General features: G+C 42.9%; 8 protein-coding genes across 8 annotated transcripts; 2 read left to right on the top strand and 6 right to left on the bottom strand.

Moving 5' to 3' along the window:
* Positions 1-263: 263 nt before the first annotated feature.
* On the bottom strand, positions 264-1,639 carry BYT42DRAFT_576417 (uncharacterized protein). The gene is made up of 6 exons (XM_051569058.1): positions 1,423-1,639; positions 1,169-1,369; positions 1,052-1,099; positions 796-977; positions 435-739; positions 264-351 (listed from the first exon to the last, which is right to left on the bottom strand). The coding sequence occupies exons 1-5, from the start codon at positions 1,556-1,558 to the stop codon at positions 437-439; spliced, it is 870 nt and encodes a 289-aa protein (XP_051421717.1). The 5' UTR covers positions 1,559-1,639; the 3' UTR covers positions 264-351; positions 435-436.
* A 164-nt stretch (positions 1,640-1,803) lies between these two features.
* Positions 1,804-5,090, bottom strand: BYT42DRAFT_405053 (uncharacterized protein). The gene is made up of 4 exons (XM_051563413.1): positions 4,767-5,090; positions 4,048-4,664; positions 3,886-3,979; positions 1,804-3,823 (listed from the first exon to the last, which is right to left on the bottom strand). Exons 1-4 carry the CDS (start codon positions 4,774-4,776, stop codon positions 1,923-1,925), a joined length of 2,622 nt encoding a protein of 873 aa, XP_051421716.1. The 5' UTR covers positions 4,777-5,090; the 3' UTR covers positions 1,804-1,922.
* Positions 5,091-6,630: 1,540 nt separating this feature from the next.
* Positions 6,631-8,245, top strand: BYT42DRAFT_576413 (uncharacterized protein). Its single transcript, XM_051569057.1, has 6 exons — positions 6,631-7,092; positions 7,146-7,352; positions 7,417-7,426; positions 7,503-7,650; positions 7,710-7,801; positions 7,916-8,245. Exons 1-6 carry the CDS (start codon positions 6,850-6,852, stop codon positions 8,164-8,166), a joined length of 951 nt encoding a protein of 316 aa, XP_051421715.1. The 5' UTR covers positions 6,631-6,849; the 3' UTR covers positions 8,167-8,245.
* Positions 8,246-8,286: 41 nt separating this feature from the next.
* BYT42DRAFT_576412 (UV-endonuclease UvdE-domain-containing protein) lies at positions 8,287-10,684 on the top strand. Its single transcript, XM_051569056.1, has 14 exons — positions 8,287-8,558; positions 8,615-8,679; positions 8,746-8,795; positions 8,868-8,907; positions 8,961-9,027; positions 9,093-9,165; positions 9,229-9,307; positions 9,368-9,422; positions 9,481-9,523; positions 9,584-9,634; positions 9,695-9,780; positions 9,835-9,931; positions 10,002-10,128; positions 10,184-10,684. The coding sequence occupies exons 1-14, from the start codon at positions 8,416-8,418 to the stop codon at positions 10,498-10,500; spliced, it is 1,293 nt and encodes a 430-aa protein (XP_051421714.1). The 5' UTR covers positions 8,287-8,415; the 3' UTR covers positions 10,501-10,684.
* Positions 10,685-12,015: 1,331 nt separating this feature from the next.
* On the bottom strand, positions 12,016-15,222 carry BYT42DRAFT_576391 (P-loop containing nucleoside triphosphate hydrolase protein). The gene is made up of 14 exons (XM_051569055.1): positions 15,087-15,222; positions 14,938-15,034; positions 14,746-14,882; positions 14,121-14,690; positions 13,903-14,066; positions 13,733-13,836; positions 13,569-13,674; positions 13,377-13,509; positions 13,189-13,314; positions 13,046-13,133; positions 12,782-12,972; positions 12,540-12,713; positions 12,378-12,467; positions 12,016-12,312 (listed from the first exon to the last, which is right to left on the bottom strand). The coding sequence occupies exons 1-14, from the start codon at positions 15,201-15,203 to the stop codon at positions 12,220-12,222; spliced, it is 2,190 nt and encodes a 729-aa protein (XP_051421713.1). The 5' UTR covers positions 15,204-15,222; the 3' UTR covers positions 12,016-12,219.
* Positions 15,223-15,269: 47 nt separating this feature from the next.
* On the bottom strand, positions 15,270-16,440 carry BYT42DRAFT_576388 (MED7 protein-domain-containing protein). The gene is made up of 6 exons (XM_051569054.1): positions 16,161-16,440; positions 16,038-16,104; positions 15,891-15,979; positions 15,744-15,821; positions 15,614-15,687; positions 15,270-15,555 (listed from the first exon to the last, which is right to left on the bottom strand). Exons 1-6 carry the CDS (start codon positions 16,380-16,382, stop codon positions 15,333-15,335), a joined length of 753 nt encoding a protein of 250 aa, XP_051421712.1. The 5' UTR covers positions 16,383-16,440; the 3' UTR covers positions 15,270-15,332.
* Positions 16,441-18,079: 1,639 nt separating this feature from the next.
* BYT42DRAFT_576383 (thioredoxin-like protein) lies at positions 18,080-18,630 on the bottom strand. Its single transcript, XM_051569053.1, has 2 exons — positions 18,423-18,630; positions 18,080-18,312 (listed from the first exon to the last, which is right to left on the bottom strand). Exons 1-2 carry the CDS (start codon positions 18,606-18,608, stop codon positions 18,181-18,183), a joined length of 318 nt encoding a protein of 105 aa, XP_051421711.1. The 5' UTR covers positions 18,609-18,630; the 3' UTR covers positions 18,080-18,180.
* A 689-nt stretch (positions 18,631-19,319) lies between these two features.
* Positions 19,320-21,926, bottom strand: BYT42DRAFT_547483 (uncharacterized protein; the record flags this gene model as incomplete). Its single annotated transcript, XM_051565951.1, has 2 exons — positions 19,320-19,612; positions 19,682-21,926. The coding sequence occupies 2 exons, from the start codon at positions 21,924-21,926 to the stop codon at positions 19,320-19,322; spliced, it is 2,538 nt and encodes an 845-aa protein (XP_051421710.1).
* Positions 21,927-22,014: the final 88 nt, after the last annotated feature.

Genomic DNA, 22,014 nt, shown 5'->3' with positions numbered 1-22,014 from the left:
TGCGCATGTGATTATTAATAGTTGGAATCGCTATTATTTGTATAAGACACAAATGATCGTCTTTCATAAGATAAAAACAAATACATCTACCGATATAATTGCCATGCGATGATACGGACAAGCAGATTAACGCAGTGAGCGATGGAGCAAACTTTTTAATGTGGTGAGAGAAAATGCTGGACGAAACGACTCGGTGCCAATTTTCTTGCTCGGATATAATGTTAGCGATGCTAGTTGCTTGAAAACATATCATACGATGTATGTAAAAAAAAAAAAAAAAAAAAATGTGGCTAGTAGGATGGCATGCGCCATTGTAAGATATCACTCCTCCAATAAATCCTTGCGTGATGGCTGTATGTAAAAGTGTAGAAAAGGGCAATCAATATTGGCTATTGACAAAGAGTTAACAAACATACTAGGCTTTCAGCACTTACAACTACTCGTCCAATTCACTGATGCCGATGTTCCGTAATTTTTCTATCAGGCTGTTCATTGTATCCATCAGCAACATTTTTCTTTCCGTGTTTTCCGCAGACATGTTTGGAGACGAAGAATCCATTTGTATCGTGGACAGTTGATCTGTAATGTTGGCGATGGTCTCATCCAGTTGAGACTCGGCCTCGGCTTTCTCTTTAGCGAAGAGAAAATCAGACAGACCGTAGAAATTGGCGGATTCGCGAGGATTGCCAAATTTGGTGATGTGCTTATTGGCGAGATGCGACACCAGTACCTTGGTGATCTACCAACGATATGAAATTACACGTGATTCGTAACCCCTCGCTGCGGAACACTTACCGAAGTCAAATCTTCATATTCATTCAGGGCACTGGATGACACTGACGCACCCGTTGATTTCTCTTCCACGTCTTTCTCTAACGAGCGAGGGAGTGCGTGTGTCTGTCGGAGATTATCCAATTTCAGTTTGGCAAGAAGTAGCGGGGTCAAACGAAACGGGTCTGATGCTGGAACACTGGCGCCTGCAGAACAAATGCACCTATTGTCAAGGTATTTGTTCATGCAAATAGTGACAAAATCATGTTGCAAGACCCACCTTCTTGTAATAGCATAAGCACACATTTAAAGTTACCGGCTAACACCGCTAGATCCAACCATCCACATAAGACACTTCTCTCTCAAGTATTATTTGATAATTGCAACTCGTTTTTACCCATATGCATAGGTTGGAACCCATCAACATCACCGACTCCGTTATTCACATCAGATCCTGCCTGAATAAGTACACGTGCAACGGCTGTGGCTTCGGCGAGATCGTCGCGACGACTGCAAGCAATGTGTAATGGCGTTCGTAGATGTTTATCTCTAATGGTATCTGGATTAACGGAAGGAAGTGCTTCAAGAAGTGCTTTGACTAGAAACCGAGTAAGGATATTAATCAATATGACAGTGGGGTCGTCAACTTACCGTCGGCTGCATTTTGACGTGAGCAAGCATCCAGTAAAATAGAATCGGAAGGTGTCAATTGCAGCAATGCACGTAGTCTTTCCACTCGTTGTTTCTTATGAGTCTGTCGAGTTTTGGAAACGCGATGGTTGGTCATTTCCAATAGAGTTTGAACGTTACTTTGTGCAGTTTGACTTGGAACAACGTCCAAGTAATAGTTGCTGTGACAAGGTTCCTCCAGAAAACCGAAAAAAAAAGCATGTCTAAATTGGGATGCGGATTCTGCGCAGCCCAAAATTTCGGGAACAGCGACTCCGCAAAGCCTCGCCTGAATTGACATCATTGCAATGCCTCTACCTCACCCAATCACCCAAGTATGGAGTTTGTACATGTATATCGTAATAAACGATTTGACAAACCCTCTATTATATGTTGTATTTATTTTTTATAATCTAAAGAGGATAAATGAGGAACGAAGGTGAATCAATGGGTCTATCATTTACGATGCGAAGCAATCGCATTTATGCTTCACCGAGAAGCCATTCTACCACAGCTCCTTCCTGCTCTTGTGTATCTTCCCATTCTTCTTCCGGCAAGAACCATTCTTCATCACTTTCTATAATGCCTGGTTCACTGCTGACACTGCTGGCGTACATGGAAGATCGAGTATCATCGGGTTCCGTCACAACCAGGGTTGGCATCGTTTTGATCGTATCCGTCTGGACGGCAATATCTTGACCGGCAACCTTGGGCTTCGTAAGCGACGACTTGATTTCCAATGCGTTTGGATCTCGCTGTAACATCAGGAAACGCTCTCGCCGAGGGATATAGGACGCACGTTTTTGAATAAATTCATCGACCGAGTTTGCTTGTTCGAATTTCAGAATTTTATCAAGAACCGCGCTTTCGGTTTTCTTTCGGGTGGGTCGAGGCAATTCACTGTTGTTGCCTTGCTGTTCTTCTTGTAATCCAGAATACCATTGTGGCATCATCGATCTTCTTCGAATCACAGGCTCCGCGTTATCCGTGGTCTGCTTGGATTTTTCATCCCAAGCTTTGATGGACAGACCAACAGTACCAGCTGTTGATAGTCGCTGACGCAACGGATCTGGCTTTCTGCTGGAAGCGAGACCATAATTCTCATGGTACGATTGGCAGCGAGCTGCTCGTTGAGCTACCATGCTCGAAGGCCGTAGAGGTTTGTCACCAGCATCGGTTTTGTTGGTGACGGCAGTTTCCTTGTCTTGATCGCTTTGTTGCGTGAGATCGGGAGCCGACTTGTTACTCTTGCGCTTTAACGTGTTGACAGTGGGTATCTCCAGCACAGAACCCATCGATTTGGGTGATTCCACTATTTCGGTTTCATCGCTGCTAGTGGTCGGTAACGAAAACGATTCAGATGTGATTGTTTCGCTGCTACTGAGTGATTCGTTGGATGGGGATGGTTTTGGTAGAACGGGTATCTCTAGCGATTCAACTTGCTTTGCATGCTCGTCTCGCTGTCGCCGCAAGTTTTCTCTACTCTTTCGGCTACTAAGACTGCTGCGTCGTAACACCTTAACTTCGCCCTTGTAGTCTGTAATGCTCGTGCTTCGCTTTATCATTTTGGTATCCGTGGTTTTCGTTTCGTCAGATGAGGCAACTTCTGTAAACGGCAGCGATGGACGGGCCTCGGATTTTCGAGATGAAATGGAAGACTTGGGCGTGGGTAAAGCACTTTCGTCTGCCTCTCTATGTTTCATGGTTATTTGACTGTCTGAGTTAGGAATAGCAGCTGGCTTCGTTGACTCGTTGGGCTGGTCATGTACTTCCTTTGACAACATGGCGGATGATGATGATTTTTTGGGCAGTGTCAGGGCTGGCCCACTGTCTCTGAAGACACCATTCAAAGAACGGCTCGTTTTTTCGGTAGATAAGGGAGGAGGGCTCTTGGGTCGTTGATGACTGTTTGAAAGACGGGAGGTAGAGGTTGATCGACGGTCCCATGGGATGACTGGCGGCTCGTCTACGCTAAGATCTTTGACTTCAATTGAGCGCAAACGATTGGGCGTCAAAGAAACGCGCATGGTGCTGCCCGAACGAACGAGCTCTTCAAAATTTAGCGTGGGCGCGTCAGGATCATAGATTGCATCAATAATGCTGGAATCAGGAGGGTGAAGATGGACAGCGGTCTCCTTTTTGAAGAGCTTAAACGCCTTTTTGCTGCTAATTGTATTTATCGTGTAATTGCTTCGCTCGTTGGTCAAAACAGATATGGGCCGATAAGTGATATTCGATTTGATCGAATAGGCGGATACCGTCGAGCGATTATGGATTCCAAGCGTGGCAGACTGTGATATTGATGACAGTGGCTCGTCGTCGATTTCGTAATCAAAATCCAAATCATCCAAATGAAGTTCCAGAAATTCGCCATTGTCTTTTTCTATGAACGACCATCAATCATCAAATCGTACCCCTGAACCTGTATATGAAACTCATACTTACGCTCCACATTCGCAGAATCTCGCTTGTGTGATTCAGCTGATGACGGATAAATGGTGGATAACCGTGATCGGGCAATCCCAGCACCCGCTCGTTTCTAATTATTTCAAAATCCACCGTCAAAACAGAGCATGTTCCAACGTAGGTTGCTTTTCGGTGTGTTACCTCGATTTTTTTGTACGCGTTCATGTGCTGGAACAGATCACTCAACTGAGCGTCATCAATGAGTGCCAGGAATACTTCCTTGACGCGGATATAATCGGTATCTTCATGTTCCGCCATGACGGCAATAACTGTGAGAATGTATTCGGCCATGTGTTCGAGAATGGTGGTGATATAGATGGCTACGATAGGTAAAATGACAATGGAGTTGGAAGACCGGGTGGCGGCCAAGCGTTGATCATCTTTGTCAGCTAATGTACAGAATTCGAAACATTTCATTCGCAAAAGAGGCAATGCTTCTTGTAACGGAAATTCGGAAGTGGTGCCTAAAGCGCGCATCTTCTCATACGTGTCGTAATCCACAGATTCTGTTTCGGTATAGGTCTTCACTTCGAGTTCAGCTTCAACGATCGCATTTTTCCCCAATGTGGAAGATAATAAAGTTAACGTGGTCGCTTTGATGCATGAAAGGTCCAATGAAAGAGAAGACGTCAGCAGCAATACGAGGAACTCATCCAAAAATTGGTTGATCGTTTGCAAAGCATCAGTGGATACTCGGTAAGGCCCCAGTTCAGCAATGATAGCGTTGGCTGCTCGCTGACAGATGTAACGAATATCCGCTACAGCGAATCAAAAAAAAAAAAAAAGTTATACGTTTCAGTAAAAAGAGGTATTCAACTATTGGTATTTGTGAAAAAAAGTAGAATATATTATATATTTACCACTGGACATGGCAGTAATGAGAGGAGCAGTAATGAGAGGAGAGATGGTACTGTTGTGATGGAGTCAATATCTGGGAAAAAGAGTAAAAAAAAAGAATATGTATGGTGTAAAGAGAGAAAAGGGTGACGGTATTTCAATATGCAAGGGAAACCATAAGTAGACGGAAAGGAGAGGAGAGGCAGAGGAGTGAGTGACGAACGATCCCGCCTTGAAGGATGTGAATGGAGACAGAGGCGATGGGGTTTCTAGAAAGTCACGCTCTGGGCAAACGAAAACAATGAAGTACTAAATTACAGACTCACAGCAAGGATGCACAAGCAAATTTATCACTGCCACAATCGGAAACGGATGCACGAGTCCCAGAACAGGATCTGCATGACGATTGGATCACTTAATAGACTGTGGCGTGACTTTAATAAGATCTGTGCCTTAGTCCTTCTCAAATGTTATGAGTGGATGTGGCGGGTCGCATTTGCATACACCTTCTCCTTTATCACACCTTTTTTTTTTACTGTTCTTTGCTTTTCTTTCATATGATGATATTTGAGGTGCGCACAAGCCTGCACTGTCAGGTCTTCCATCCGCACCAGTTCCGTCTACATATTTTCAATCTCAGAATGAAAGCGCCCACGTTGCCTAGCTTTTGAGCAAAAATCATTCGAATGTGCTGGTGAAGCTACTGAAAAAAGCCGAAAAGGGAAAACAAATCGTATTCTCCTTAAAAGTTTTTGGCAACTATCCAAAGTTGGTAGCCTATGCGCTGCGCAAAGAAAAAAAATTCTGCTCACGTGGATAGGATCGACTAGTATCTCCATATGGCTCATGCCATTGTGCCCAAACGGATGCAATATGGTAAGACTCGCATGCATTCAAGCATATTCTTTGTTTTCGCATATTCTGTAGGCGTCTTCTACTCTTACTTGGCAAAAAAAAAAAAAAGACAACAAAAAACTATCTTGCTTCTCCATGAAGTGTGCCTTGGCACATGTCAGCATGGTCGTTCGGTACTCACGTCATCGTACCGATTCCATTCACCAACTTATTCGGATATCTCCTATTGCGACATTTACTGTTCCAATGGCAGAATGCTTGTTTCCCTATAAAAACCAGCTGTTCTTTAATTCAGTATTTCTGCCCTCGTCCTATTTTGCCTGGCATTTTATTCTTAGCCCAGACCTCTGCGTCTAACGTCGATCGCTCTATCAATTCAACTTGGCGCCTTCCATATCTAGGCAATATGTATGTATATATTGATATATACATTTGTATTCTACGTTCTTTAACGCCATTTGCTTTTAGTTTCAGGCTCAACGTTTCAATACTCAAGACAGATAAAATTCGAACATAGGTCAATATATTAAATCGCGGATCAAGGGGGGTTTTTTTTTTTTGAAGACTTGATCTTCCAGGCTGTTCAAGCAACTAGTTTAATAAGCTTTGGCCCCTTGGTAAAAGAAGAAAAATAAACCAAGAGCCGTTGGGAGGGACGATGGTTCCGGAACCAAGGAAAGCGATGCCACTGCTTATATATCAAGCAAGCCGACAATCACGTTGACATGTGCTGAGTCTTGAATAGAAAAAACGATAAAAGCTATTGAAATTAATCCCTAAACGTTGCCACCGACGTTTTACTGTACACCATAATAATGCTAACAGAGATTACAGTTACAGCAGCATCGAGCATCTCCTTCGGACAACCTGCATGCTTGCAGCGGAGAGTAAAAAAGAGTATTTCCATATTGAGCTAACAAAAGACCAAAAACCAGGTGGATAAGACAATCAATAGTTTTGTCCCATAACAGCAAATCATTTATGATAAAAAGAAATCGGTTGTATTGTTACCTATATATATGGCGTTTGGAGTTTTATGGATAATATATGTAGCTAGGTGACCTGTATTTAGATTCAGAGAGATCTGTGAAAACGAAAACGCCAAAGTAAAAGAGGACATTGATAAGCATTCTATTTCTTTGACATTTCCCTTGTTTTCGCACCCTATATAAATACAGTTTCCAGCAATACCTTCTTTCCTTATACTGGTACATCTTTATTTAACTTATTATAATTATTTTCCTTGTAACTATGAATAGTCTCAAAGAATGGACGGACGAAGAAATCACTCAATACTTCCGACAAGCCTCATACACAATGACATACATGAGTATTTGTCTGACGTGCACCATATGGCAAATCCTTCACGCTGGAGCTCTCGTTTGGAAGACTCGAAAGTTCCTTCACGGAGCGGTGTTTTTTGAAACTATTCTTTCGTTCTTCTCTATACTGTGTAGCGTTCTCAACCCGCTCACAGAACTCAGCTGCGAACTGGTAAAACAAATTCTCACTCGAGAGATGCAATCATATTTACTCTCCATGTTTAGAGGTTTTGGGTGTCGATTATTTCAGTTAATCTTGGTGGATGTTGCATCCAAAGCATTCTATTGTATAAAGCATATATTTGCTACGACCGTGCAAAATCGCTCATTATTATCGGTTCTATCATTAATCTCGGTTATGTCGCTCTAACATTCCTGTATGCAACGCTTGGACGGGTGCCAACGTACAAAGACTTCACAGGACACTGCTTGGTAGAATACACAAAATTGCATTTTTAAAGTCTCAATGACACTAATGACTGCATTTTTCTTGTAGCTTAATAATTGTAAGAGGATATAGATACATCGGAAACGAAAGTGACGTTTTGATTTGCTCAACCCGCTCTCCTTCTTACCTATTAGTGGAGTGGCCAGCGCTTGCGAAACTAGGTTTAGACATTGCAAGTAACGCCTTTCTCTCTTTGGCCTTCCTACTGGTGATCCATAAACATTACCGCATTTTTGGTAACAGTCTTCACAAATCACTCTTGTCAAGCGGCATGTTATTCTCGTAGGTATCAAACTGCATCCCGAGATCTGAAAACCAACTGACAACGATTGCTGATTTAGGGTCGGTGTTATTGCCTCCAACGTCATTACCGCTATTCTTATTTCGTCAAGAGTGATGGGCGGACTTTCTGCTGATCTTTATTCCTTTGACTGTAAGTAGCAATGACCTGGCCCTCATATCGCTCAATCACTTGGCAGACAAATTTAGTCATTAAATTATCAACCTATCGCTCTATAAATCATAACAATTAAACCGATATTATTAGGGGTGATTACTGGCTATTTACTCATCAAACAGTTTAAGATGGACAGAAATAAGGATGCGCCCTCTGACCAGGTATCACAAACTATGCAGAGTAATGCAAGCACACTCTCACATACAGACGGTGAACTTGGATATGGCGGCTTCTTGTCAAATACAATTTATCCGCGGCGCGATCAACTCTGCTTCAATTGCCGATCACTTGGAACCGAAGAAGTCATCATAGGTTCAAGGGACCAAGATTCAGAAAAATGAAAAAGCTCTTGCATGCAAAGAAAGCAAGTCACTTCGAAACCCGATCGATTTCAGATCGATCGGCTCACCCATATACCCCAATTCCTTTTGAAAAAATAAAAACTTCCTTGCTTTTGCTTGGTTCTTTTGTAATTCTTTGGATTTTTTTTACTGACTTGTGTGCAAAATTTTGCTTTTAAACTGTCACTATTACGCAGACTTCCATTCTCACAACGCTTTTTTTCCGTTCTGTCGGGACCAATAGCGACGATGGCCAGAGGCAGCAAAACGAGCGATATAGAGTCTGTACCTTTAGTGGAGGTGAAAGAAGATAAAAACGAAGCCAAGTCAAAAATCATAGTACCACTTGTACATTCAAATCCACGATCGTACAAAGGACGTTTAGGCTACGCGTGCGTATTGGATGACGTCCCGATGTTTTTGCGCGCTTACTAAAAATAGGAATTAGTTGTCTCAATACGATTCTGCGATCTCAAAAGCCGCCTGTATTCTGCTCTCGAACATGCCGCTTAGGTAACTTTTTTCACTATAGACCTAAGAGGTTCCGTAAGCTGTATTTGCATTGGATTTGAAATATAGATACCGTGAAGAAAAAAGGAATCGAGTATGTCAAGGAGCTGGCTTTGCAGGTAAACCCAACTCAAGCTTGCCGCAACAGTAATCAAAGCACACAATTGCGCTCACACAGGTTGTGCTTTAAGAACGTGGAAGACATCAAAGCTCTCATAGAATGGAACGAAGGTAAAAACGTTGGATTGGATCCTGAAAGGCTAGGGGATTAATACCATCGACAGCACATGGTATCAAATTCATGCGCATGTCGAGCGATATTTTTCCTTTTTCGAGCCACGACGACATTGGGTAATTTTTGTCACATTTACGCACTAATCATCGGGTAATGCTAATATCGATTCTGTTTTGCTAAGATACGAGCTGGACTTTGCGAAAAATGAGCTTGCTGAAATCGGTGAGCTTGCTGCCAAATATAACCATCGCTTGGTAGGTTTCATGCTTGACGATTCATCAATGGCATTGCACTGAAAGAATCATCATATACCATAGACCACTCATCCTGGTCAATACAATCAGCTTGGCTCGCCAAATCCACTGGTAGTTGCAAGAACTGTAAAGGATTTGCATTGTACATACTCCGCTTAATATGGTTTTAAGAATCGAGGTGACTCTAATGTGTTGTTTTTAGATCATGCCACGATGTTGGATTATATGGGGCTTCCTCCAGATTCTATCATGATCATGTAATGTCAATCGATCATTTGAACGGACCCTCACGACCGCTCACGATTTTTGCTTCAGACATATGGGTGGAATGTACGGTGATAAACCTGCAACATTATCGGTAAGCTGCCTATTCATCTTGGTGTTATTGTACAGTATGCCGACCGTTGATGGCTTTTAGCGATTCGAAGAAAACTATAAGAACTTACCGGAGCATATCAAGAGGCGGCTGGTATGCTTACTGTGCCTTATATGACAAGACAGTGCTGGAATTTTATGATACTCTGCATAGGTTTTGGAAAATGACGAACTTTGCTATTCAGTATCCGACTTACTTCCCGTGTGTCAAAAGCTAGATATTCCACTCGTACTGGATTGGTATAAACGTATGATGTATCGATTTTCAGTGATAGCTCATTTATAGCATGATAGGCATCACCACAGCATTAATCCGGGCGAAGCGACTGGGATTCTTGAGTTATTACCGGCTATTAATGCAACATGGACTCGACGAGGTTTAAAACCTAAAGTAAGCGGCTTTTTGGAAATCTGATTTCTGCTTCTTGAAATGAATAATAGCCTCTTTTTCCTCGTAACAGCAGCACTATTCAGAGTCCAGACCAGGAGCGGTATCAGCCATGGAAAGACGAGCTCACAGCGACCGCGTAAAAACTCTGCCGCCATGCACGGACGATGTTGACTTGATGATCGAAGCAAAAGACAAGGGTAAATTTTCCATCATCTCGTGAAGACGATTCGATGACTCAAAAATTTCACTTAGAGCAAGCAGTACTTGAACTATACAAATTGTACGGTCTGGGTCCGGTGGATGAAGAGGCATATATCCCGCAAAAAGGTGTTGAATCCAAAAACACAAAAGGACGCAAAAGCTCGAAAAAGAAAAAGCCCACGGAGGAGGTCATTGAAGAAGCTGTAAACGAGGTAGTGGAGGTGATAGAAACACGAGCGCAGAGGAGAAAGAGAGTGTGTGTTGAAGAAACCACGGTTTCAATCAAAGAAGAGGAACCTAGCACAGCATTGGTCAAAAGTAAAAAACGAACAACCACGAAGAACAAAACCAAGAAGAAGGGTACATAGCACAATAATTTATAAAAAGATAACGCTCATTGCTTGTAATATAAAAGAAGATGGTATGTGAATTGCTGCTGGAAAGTTCTCCAGTGTCAATATCGAAGGGAACAAAGAAAACTTTGTAACACGAAAATCCGATATTTGACGATGAGAAGACCTTTTCTACCAGGCGTATTATTTACCATCTGTAGCGGTGAAATTTTCAATATAAAATCATTGATCCTCTTGAATTAACAAGCCGTACACCCGCTGTGCAATGGATGCCACCTGCTACTGGATGTCGCACCCATTGAGCGACATTCGTCAGACAAAAGCCTAACGCAATACGGTATAACCTGGGCGAGACTCTTGATGGAACTTTGGTAAATTAATGTCAATACTCTGGCATACCGTACAGTCCTGATTTCCAAACATGTGTGCAGCAGCACTTATTGACCCCCTCAGTCCCGTCCCGCCCAAGGTTATTTGGTATTTTTTTTTAAAAAAAAAAAAAAAGACTTAGTAAGCTCTTTGGTTAATTCAGATGTCGTCAAGATATTTTATCTTTGTTATGTGAGGCAGCATATATCCAGAGCTTCCCGACCGAAAAAAAGAAACGATACAAATATATAAAAAAAAGTAAAACAATAGATGCGTCTGTAAAAGCCTCCTAAAAACCCTGTGGGAAAAAAAAAGGAGGAAAGACTGCAAGAAGACTATAACTAAAATACAAATATACATACTACAAACTACAAACTACAAACTACAAACTACAAAAATAAAATGGTCGGGAAGAAGATCAAAGACGATACCACGGGAAATAATCCAGGTGAAGCCAAGCTGAGGAGGACGCGTAAGCACTTTCTGATGAAGAAGGAGAGTCACACCACCGACGGTACCCTTTGACGGCAAAAACCGGATTGGCCACATTTGGTGCGCGAACACAGTAGAAAGATTTGGAGGGATGGATGGCTTGTCAGGGCGAAAAGAAAACCGGAGAGAAAACCAAAAGCTAAAGAAAGGATAGAGAAAAAAGAGTTTTTTCTTGTTGAAAAACGAATAGTCACATCACACAAAAGGTACCTTTTTGATAATACTCGACTTGACCGGTTAAAGATACACGCGGGTAAACCATAGTCTGGATGATGGATGATGGATGCGAGGGGATGCAATGATAGTGAGAGTTATTCAGGTAAACAGAAAATAGAGGAGAAAACCGAAGAAAAAAGAAAAAAACGAAGACAAAGTATATGTGGATTTCCCATGGATGAAACGATAGCCACCCCACTGATGTATGAATTCATAGACGAAGCATATCTGCTCCATGTATCACTCGATCATCGAAAACCGAAGAGAATGAAAAGGCATAAAAAGTATAATTGACAGAAAAACCAGCTAAATGATGCTACAGAACACCTAGATCGACATCATCCACCACCTTTCTTCAAAAAGAGCTCCACTCACATTTTTATTTGAAAGACGACGATGCAACTGGCGCAAACGGCATCTTGCTGCTGATTGTTTCGCCTATTACCGCGGAAGTGGGCAGCGAGGCGTGGTTGGAAGATAAAAAAAAAAGGTGCAAAAAGAATTAACAGGTCCTGATAACTTGGTGTAGAACATGTGCTTTACAAAATCGCTAATTTCCCAAAGATTTAATTGTTCAGATATGTAATGGGTTAAAAAGGACAAGCTGGATATCTATGTTATGTACAAAGTAGGACTGGTATGGATCTCGCTCGCCGTTCATGAATGAGGATCACGTTCATATGAATTGAGTTCTTCTGCAGAAATAGACGGGGGAATCGTCGCAAGGGATTCTTCAAAATGAGACATATTCTAGACAAGAAACCCATATTACATATCAATCACAAAAAAAAAAAAAAACGCAATCGTAGACGTACCACATTGGTAGCGGTTTGTAGCGAGCGCAAAGCAATCATAGCCGCCTCTCGGCAAACATTACAAAGATCCGCACCAGTGTATAAATCAGTCTGTAATTTTGTAGAGTGTATCAGAACAAACACTGGTTATTTACAATGTGATCTAAAGAACTCTCCGCTTACCATTTGTGCAATGACTTGCAAATCAACATCATCAGCGAGGGGCATATGCCGCGTATGGATTCGTAAAATCTCGCACCGTGCTTCAAAATCAGGTGGTGGAACGTACACAAGTTGATCAAATCGTCCTGGCCGTAATAACGCCGCGTCGAGCATGTCAGGTCTGTTGGTAGCACCCTGAAACAAAGATTCAATTGCATCAATGCACAAATCACGAAAAAAAAAAAGCATGTATCCATTCATACCACCACTAGGACCGACTCGGCTGTCTCTACACCATCCATTTCGTTCAATAAAGTGGACAAGACGCGCTCCTGCACACTATCACCGCTCGATCCTCCGGAACCCATATTGCGTTTGCCAACAATAGCTTCAGTTTCATCAAGAAAAATGATGGCCGGGGCTGACGAGCGCGCTTTCTGGAATGTCGCACGAACTAACAGGCATGGATTAGTAAATAGGATACCCGTTTTATTCACCGCATACTCTATTGCCACTACTGTACATACCAACTGCTTCTGAATCACCCACATAAGGTGAATAAAGCTGCGCTCCATTGATGGACAAGAAAGCCGCTCCCGACGACGAGGCAATCACCTGCGATGTTATGACAGTCAGAATACATGCGCTTGAACATGCAATCACGCTATACCTTCACCAGAGTTGTCTTGCTGCAACCTGGAGGTCCATACAACAAGATTCCGCGAGGGGGTTTAAGCCCCAAACGTAAGAAAGACGCTTTGTGGAGAATAGGCCACTCTACAGCTTGCTTCAATCTCTACATGCACGCAGGCTCGTCAATCCACTGTACCGTATTTGGTTAACGTCATCGAGCCCTACCTTTTTTACGTCTTCCAGTCCTCCTATATCATTCCAAGTGGTCTTTTCTACTTGTACCTGGAACCCTCTTTGTAAAGACGGGCCCACAATTGAAAAGGATGCCTTGAAATCCGCCATACAAACAAATACTTCGCTAATAGACAATACGATAAGCCATCTATTTTTTTGCTTCGCACAAGCACCATGCTGTACCTGGTATAATGAACTTTGGTTCGCTGCACAGCATGTGTGGCAGCTTCTCTACATAAAGAGGCGATATCCGCAGCAACATAGCCATTGGTCATTGCGGCCAGGGCATCTAGAAGTGGAAGCAGAATGTTAGCGAGCTGTAACAATATACAGACCTTCACACGAACCGAGATCAATTGAATCATCCGTTGGCATCTTCTTTAACTGCGTGCTAAAGAGCGATCGCCGGGCAGATACATCCGGAGCGTCCAACGATATCTCACGGTCAAATCTAGAGTGTCATTGCCATTGATTAAACTTAATCCAAAATACACTGCACAGAGACATGTTATATTACCGTCCTGGTCGTCGAAGAGCTGGATCTACACTGTTGGGACGATTGGTAGCCGCTACAACGATAAGTCGTCCACGAGAATGAATACCATCCATCAACGTCAACAGCTGCGCAACCACTCTGTTTTCATGAGATTGTGCTTGATTTCGATGAGGCGTCAATGCATCCTAATAAACGGTTGTGAGTAAAATATTCCCAAGCGTAAACCACGTTCTACATACGATTTCATCAATAAACAGAATGACTGGCTCATTCTGATTGACTCCCCACTCTTGAGCTTCTTTAAATTTCGCTCGCAGCTTTTCTTCACTCTCACCAAGATAGGGTCCGTAAACCTCGGCGCCTTGGATGACGAACATTTTTGCATGGCAGGCCTTGGCTATGGAGGAAACAAGGAAAGTCTTGCCAACACCAGGGGGCCCATAAAGCAAGATGCCTTTAGGGCATTCGATACCAAGACTATCGATCCAATCCTTATATAGAAGCGGGTAGCTCACCATCTCAAACAGGCTCTCGTAAGCCTTCTCCAATCCCGTAGGTTTCTGCGATTGCTCACTGCCGGTTTTAGCGAGATTAAGCGAGCCTAAACTTTTCACCAAATCGTTGACAGATGATTCTTTCCCGGTATCGGCTGAATCAGTAAGTATGATTCGGGTACCGCGTGTTATCACCACTGGTCCATTATCGGGGTAAACAGAAACAACTGTAAGTTTCAATGTCGATGACTTTAACTCGTTGTGAACAATGCTTTGTGCTTCCACAAGTAAACCGTCTAAGATGTTCCTGACGCACTTTTTTCCCGACTTGGTTAATAACTGTGGCAGTCATATGTTGGCGTTTACTTACGTCAAGTTTCTGGAGTGTGGTGCCTTGATTGTATATGAAGCCGAGATCGCGCAACTGCTTCACAGTGGTATCCTGGACCTCGACGTCTATTGTCACGCGAAGAGCAGCTCGATACGAGTCAACAGGTGTGATGGTGGCTAAATAATAAATTTAGATCGACTGCATTGGAACGCTATCGATTCACGTCATTACTTTCTGCGGATGGTTCCGATGAGGACTTTGTAATGAGACAATCGCAAAGCAAGTACTCGTTGCTCATTACAGCAGGTTGAAGACGACAAAAGTTGATCTATTCCTGAATGGGTCAGACACAGTCAACCCACGGATCGCATTGTCATTACCTGATACGCATCCTGAATGCGAACCCAGTCGTTCAACGACACTTTCAAAGCTTTGAAACGTTCATGAGATACTTTTGCAATAGCTGGTTTGTCAAAACATGTGCTAATCAGTTTCATTGATGCAACAAGAAGAAATGCATAAAAAAAGCTCACACTTTTAATTTCAAGCCACAACCCCATTTCTGGAAATGTGAACCACCACTCCGGCTGATCCCTTTTTATCATTATTTTTTTACTGTTGTTGTTTTAATCGATGGCTTCTATTGCAGCCCGAATACTATCTGCTTCTGGTATGTCATGATCATCTGTTACATTTTTCATTTCTACATCCTCATCGTTTATCCTTGATGTGTCCTGTTGATGTGTCTGGTTATCAAGGTCAGTATGTGGGTCGGTGACGATCGAGGCCAACGTTTGGGATGTTTCTTGGCTGAATTGTTTTAAGGACTGCACCATTGCTTCGTTTTTTCTACAGAATCCAATGAGCCATCATATTGGTTATACACAGATGACTGATTTTGTCCTACTCTCGTAAATCTGCTGTCATTTGTCGCTTCTTTGCCAGTTGACTCTCCATGAGCAATCGAAGTGTTTCGCGAGCCTGTGTCACAGATTTGCATAAATTTTATGTAATGGAAAGAAAGGTGTTATACTTACCTGATGTGGTCGGTATTCATTTAGTATATGATGCATATTAATAAATATAGTGCTGATGTTCTCTATACGTGATCCAAACTGACCATCAAAAAAAGAAGTTAGCTTTTTGTAAACCAAATAACCATGAGCAAAAGCTGTATTCTTTACCTCTTCAGGGTTTTTAACCAGCACATCAAGCAAGTCCAAGAATTGTACGATCAATGCTCGATTAAGTTTTTTCAGTTCTTGAATTCTATCTGCTCCATTTTTCATCAGCGAGAATACTTCGAGGTCCGGGTTTGCGATATCTCATACCAATAGGACCTGCCGGGAATAACTGCTTGACGCCCAGTTCACTTAATGTTGGTAGACGATCTTGTACCTACAATAATAACAGTAAGTTCCTGCCATTGGGTTTCGCGGATCAACTTTTATTACCTGCCACTTTTGATCGAATACTGTGTAGGAATCGGTAGGTACCGGTGGTGGCTCCATGGCTTGTAGATAGAACTCGGGTAATGGTGGTTGTTGGATTGGTGCATCAGGAAACTCTCCTTTTTTCTGTGCTTCGCGTAAGAGTTGAACATTTTCAAGTGTATAGCGTTTGTAATAATTTGGCGGTGCTGGCCATGCACTTCCGGTAGATTGTGCTTCTTGCATATTGTTCGTTATAAAGTCGGCACGGTTTTTGGCGCTCCCGCAAATTGGGGAGATTTTCAAACCCGTTCTGGGAGAGAAATTTGTGACTTCTGACAGTGAAGTTGGAAGCAGATAATGTCTTTTTTGCATAAAAACCGTCTTTTGTTGTAAAAGTGGTGCTCAGAAAGCACTGCCTATAAAACTTGCGGCATTTTCCTTAGGATTATTGATAAGCACATTATGACATTTTATTCAATGGCTTGTACTTCACGATGAGTGTGTCTCTCTGTAATATGATCCGTAATATGGTCCTTCCTTGTCAGCAGCAGCATAGAGAATGTGAATGGCTGGCGCGCCAAGCGTTATGGTCCTTCACTGCCGTGCAATTCCTGCGTTCGTAAATAAAGTTAAAAGCCATTTCAAGTTATCCAATTAGCAGCGAAACTAAAGAAAAAAGATGATATTACCTGATGATAGATGAAGACGTCTTCTTTATTGTCCAATGCTAAATAAGAAAAAAGAGCTCTCACCGTGTTATACCATATTATCCATAGATAAGAGAATGGCGGCATCATCGCATGCAATTGCATGAATAGATGTCAGGTCCATAAAAGATTGATTGCAGGTATATGTCTTTATATGTGGTCTTTCTTGCTCCAAGCTGAAACTGACCGATCCCTTGACACATATAGTTGTCCGTGTTTCGTGTCAAAAGAAAAAGTGGATTCTTTTTCCATAATTTTGTAAGCTGCATATATCTGACCGTCTAACCCCCATCATTGCCTGAGCGGCATAGGTGCGGTAGACAGCAAATAGGAAGTATGTGGCTCCTTTTTCTTTTTGTTGCTGTAAGTCACTGTCACATAAGGAAATTCATAAATTATTTGAACATGATGCTTTTTTACCCAAGGGAACCCTGCAAGACAACATCGTGTTGGCCAAACCAGGACAAGGCGCATTGGACGCTGACATTAGTCCGGACCACTGTGTCCACTTTGGTCTAACGGATCACATTCTAATGGTTGGTTCAACCCGCTTTTATGCAACTCCCTGCTTCGGACGCATTCAAATATAGTCGTGAAAGCACTTCCAACCCTTCTCTTTACCAGGACACATTTTGTAGACAAGCAGCCAAGATCTGAGTTACTACATCGGCTCCCAGAACATCACCATTTCCACAATGATTTGTAGAATCGCTCTAACTTTTTATATTGCTGACAATCCATCACCTTCTGTCAGGCGCCTGTCAGTTAATCAATATATCGCATTAAAAGTCTCATTCATTTCTCCTTCTTCAAACTGTGATATCAACAGAATTGTTTCATCGTTGACAACAGCACCTCATAAATATAACGAAGAAAATAAACAAAAAGCGCATTTCTTTTAGCCATCACCACTCGAAATAACGGAAAGAATACACTAAAATTTCTTTTTCGTAAGATGATTTTTCTTAAAAATAGAGACTCGCTGACGGTGGAACCGCCAAAACTTTTTCAGCTGAATCATGGAACAACGTAATAAAAAGCTTCAAAGCGGAGTTCTATTGATGAACAGACGAGTGCCATGGAAAAGCGAATGCTCGATGTTCTCTTGGGAAGTAACGTTCAGCATGACGCTTCTCAATATTGCCGTGGTTTCCAAACAACACGATTAGAACTAAAAAATATGTCTAAGCCCAGACACTAACTAGGGACTTCTCTCTTATGGTATTAACGCGTAAAATATAACGTCATTTTTGCCGGACACAGGCTAAGCAAACTTTATATACGAATTTTATGACAAATGACAGAGGGGAAGTACAATGTTCAAAAGTTTAGACTTAAGCACTGTGAGTCTTGATCTTATCCTCGATATCCTTGAGGCTGGCACCGACGACTTCATCAACCTTGTTGCCATTGATAAAGTACATGAAAGTGGGCATAGCACGGACTGAAACGTGGGAGGCAACATCCTATATCATTAAAGAAAAAGAGAAAAACCGGTCAGATAACACGCTCTTGATCAATTCCTCTAATTCCTCTTCGATTCCACAATCCCCCTTTCCAAAACTATTAAACTTACAGCAACCTCGTCAACATCAACCTTGGCGAAAACGACGTCAGGGTAGACGTCGACCAACTTTGCGAACTTGGGAGCGATCAACTTGCAAGGACCGCACCAGGTAGCATGAAAGTCAACGACCACAAGCTTGCTGTTGTTGATCAACTGGTTGAATTCTTGAAGGTTCTTGGGTTCGACGATAGGCATGGTATTAAAAAATTTGATTAAGTAAGAGACAAACGTCCCAATTTCCGATCCCGTTGGGGTTTTTATACCATTAATTTTTTTTTTTTTGTATTTGTCAAGACTGCGCCGTCCGTTGTTTTCCAGCCTCAACAGCCAATTGGAGGGCTCGCTTAGTCATGATGTCATTTTCTTTTAATTGGCCATCTTCAATCTCCGTATTCTCACGTCGAATGTCCTGGATTAGTCGGGCTGAGCCTCCCCAATCACGCAACTATACCCTAATGGCAGGAACCGAACGACATATGAAGATGACCATTGACGATAGAAAGGAGAATATATTTAATAATAGATGATTACTAATGGCGGAAGAAGTAAAAAAAAAAATATATTATGGGGAACCAAAAAAAAAAAAAAACCAATGATTATTCATGAAACAACAAGAAGGAAATTTTGGTTTTTCGATCAGATGATTAACAAGGATGATAGGTTTCTTTCTCGGCAAATGAAATGAAGACTAAGTTGACGTGTCTGGTACGATGCATTTTTGACATACAGAATGCGATTACTAGGGAGAAAAAGCTGCCTGGTGACACTACAAATACCTTTTGGTATTTCTGCCAATTTAGACAATTCTCAAGAGCAACAAACAAGAGCGGTTTTTTAAATTTTGGGTTCTTGCAAACGGTTATTTTTGTACAAAATCGCAACTACAAAGGGCCACAAAACGACTATCTACCAATTATGACCACTGTGTATGCCATCCGTGGTGTCACCACCTCCTCCATTCTCTTGTCTATAACTTGACGAATAAGCTTGTGACAGATGGTTGTTCTCGTTGCCGAATAAAGTATTGTAATCGATATCAGAATAACGATGCAGATCCTCAGCCTTAAACAGACCCGCAGTGTCATTGTGATCGCTAGGAACGCATTGGTTGCCGATCAAAGCCATGAACTGCTCTTGAGTCAATCCTTCGGGAAACAGAAGATTGTCTGCATTCTCATCATTTGCAGGCATCGCCAAACCTAAATCAAACAGTCCATGCCTGAGTCGATCATGACAAAGGTAGTTCAAAGGGTCCAACTAGGTTTTACCTTGTTGTTGCAGCAATGATTGAATGGAAGAATCCATCCACTCTAAGCCTTCCATTTTCACGGAACCGGATATTGATGAATCTTCAGCCTTATAAGATGGTTCGCTCTCGATGATATCTGTCTGTCCATTATGGTATTCGATATCATCAAATGGGTCGTGGTCATCATCCCGATCAGGCGTGGCCAAGGCCGACGATGTAAAAGGTGCATACGTTTTAGGTCGGCCGTTGGGTCCATAATTCGTTCCCCAGCCATGGTGATAATAAGAGGGACGTATGCGTGATGAAAAAGAAGATGACAAGGAGGGATGCTGATAATTGGGGGAAGACGCAATATCGTTGGTAGGTAGAGACGATGAGTAAACGGATTGCTGAGCCTGTAATTTCGGTGATGAAGATCCCAAGCGCGGTGAGCTGGGGGTAGCATAGGGTGAGTATCGACGGGGATGAGAAGCCGACATGGGTGGTGAGCCAATGTGAATATTGGCCATGGATCGGTTGAGTGCAGCGCTGGGGGATCCGGGAATAAAGTTGGACACAGAAGAAGGGCTGCCTATCATTGGCGATTGGGGTGATCCAACATTCACCGTCATTGGCGAAGAGCCTTGGAATGATCGAGGTCGACTTGTTTCCTGCGATCGCGCAGATGCCGGTGGAGGTTGCGAATGACGATTTTGGCGGCCATCACGCATGGCCTTGATCAGCTCACGCTCCTCCTGCAATCGCTGCAATAGGATCGCTTTTTTCCCAGTGGCCGGCTTACCTCGCTGCCTTAACATCTCTTTGAGCTCTGTGACGGTAATATCATCAAAATCGACTTTGACCAGCTGATCATCTAGACGACGTTGATGTTGTTCGGCATCGAAAGGTTGGGATGCGTTCGCTCGTTGCATGCGCTGAATCTGAATAGGCATGGTACGTGAAGGAAATGAGGATGGTTGAGCACCAAAAGAAGAGGACAATGAAGACGCGTTATCACGATTATTGCCAGGAATGGCTACCCCTTGGTTGGGAATACCATCATAGGATACAGGAGGATCTTGAATGGAAATGGAAGATAAAGGTCGACCCTGATCGGATCCCAGTGGTTGTTGCTGCTGCTGCTGCTGCCGCTGCTGCTGAGGATCTGCTACGGTGGATGTGGGAGTAGAAGAATGATATTCGTTTGTGGAGAATGTATAGCGCGAAGCCGAGGATGCCGTGGTATGTTGAGGTTGTGTCTGGATCCGGCCTAAGCTGCTAGGTGTACCGGAAAAGGAGGACGAGCTTGTAGAGGAAGATGCGGCATTTTTCTGATTGGGACTGGATTTGCGTGCATAGTTGATGCGAAATCTTGCCTGCAACTCGTTGAAGCGGCGTTGATGGTCGACTTCGGTGGGAACAGAAGAGGACGAGGATGGTTTGCCGCTGGAGGAAGGAGTACCGCTGATTGGAATAGGGTTGGTGGATTTACGATTGGTCTGACTACGTTTAGTCAAGTCTTTTCTGGCCTGCGATTTCCCTCCCAGTCTGTTCGCAGGCTTGGATGTCGGCGTTTCGGACTGCTGCGCTTGGCTGGAAGTGCGGTCCGTGAACTGCGTTTCTCGCAGTGCAGCGTCCCCTGGTGGCTCTTCACGAACTTCGGTTTCCGGCGGTGGGTCGAACATGGCAGATAAGTTGGATCGAGTGGATGTGGTGATCGACCCCTGTTCTTCCGCTTCCAATTTTTGCATAGCCTTCTGTTTATCTTGCAAAAGTTGGTGTTGCCGTAAAAAGTTAGGATCGGATAATAAAATAGCTTGTTGTTCCTGTTCGGCAAGTGATAAAAACAAATTCGACTTTTCCTGAGAGGTTTGGGATGGTGGATGTTGTTCTCCTTCGTTAGAAGTCAATGGCATAAACAAAGCAGGGTTGTCGCCGTAGCCTTGTTGCTGTTGCGAGTCTGGTAGTGCTTCGTGGGTCATAAAGTCCTGCCCTATATACATATCGTCCCATTCCTTGTTCAAGTACATGTGAGAATCCACCCCCGACCCTGGAAACAACATCTCATTCAAATAAGAAGGGTCGTAACTGTGCGATCCCATATTGCCAAGAGAAAGATAAGACAAGTCGTTGTCTACGGCCGTTTGCAAGTGGTGAGATGGCTCAAATGGTTGGCTGAAGAGAGGTTGCGCATGATCGCTGTTATTGTTGTCGTTTTCATTGTCGGTGTTGAGATTGGTCCTGTCGTTGTGGTAACTGCTGCTTGGATTGTCGTAGTAATACATTGTAGGGATAAAAGCATGTACAGACAAACGATCCTAATTGGAGAAAAAGTTGAAATAAACCCAAGTTAATACAACGTAAGCCTCTTCT

This window comes from Radiomyces spectabilis (genome assembly GCF_025331425.1).
Source record: "Radiomyces spectabilis strain NRRL 2753 chromosome Unknown BYT42scaffold_9, whole genome shotgun sequence".
NCBI classification, from domain to species: Eukaryota; Fungi; Mucoromycota; class Mucoromycetes; order Mucorales; family Radiomycetaceae; genus Radiomyces; species Radiomyces spectabilis.
This window is presented reverse-complemented; position numbering and strand designations above follow the sequence as displayed.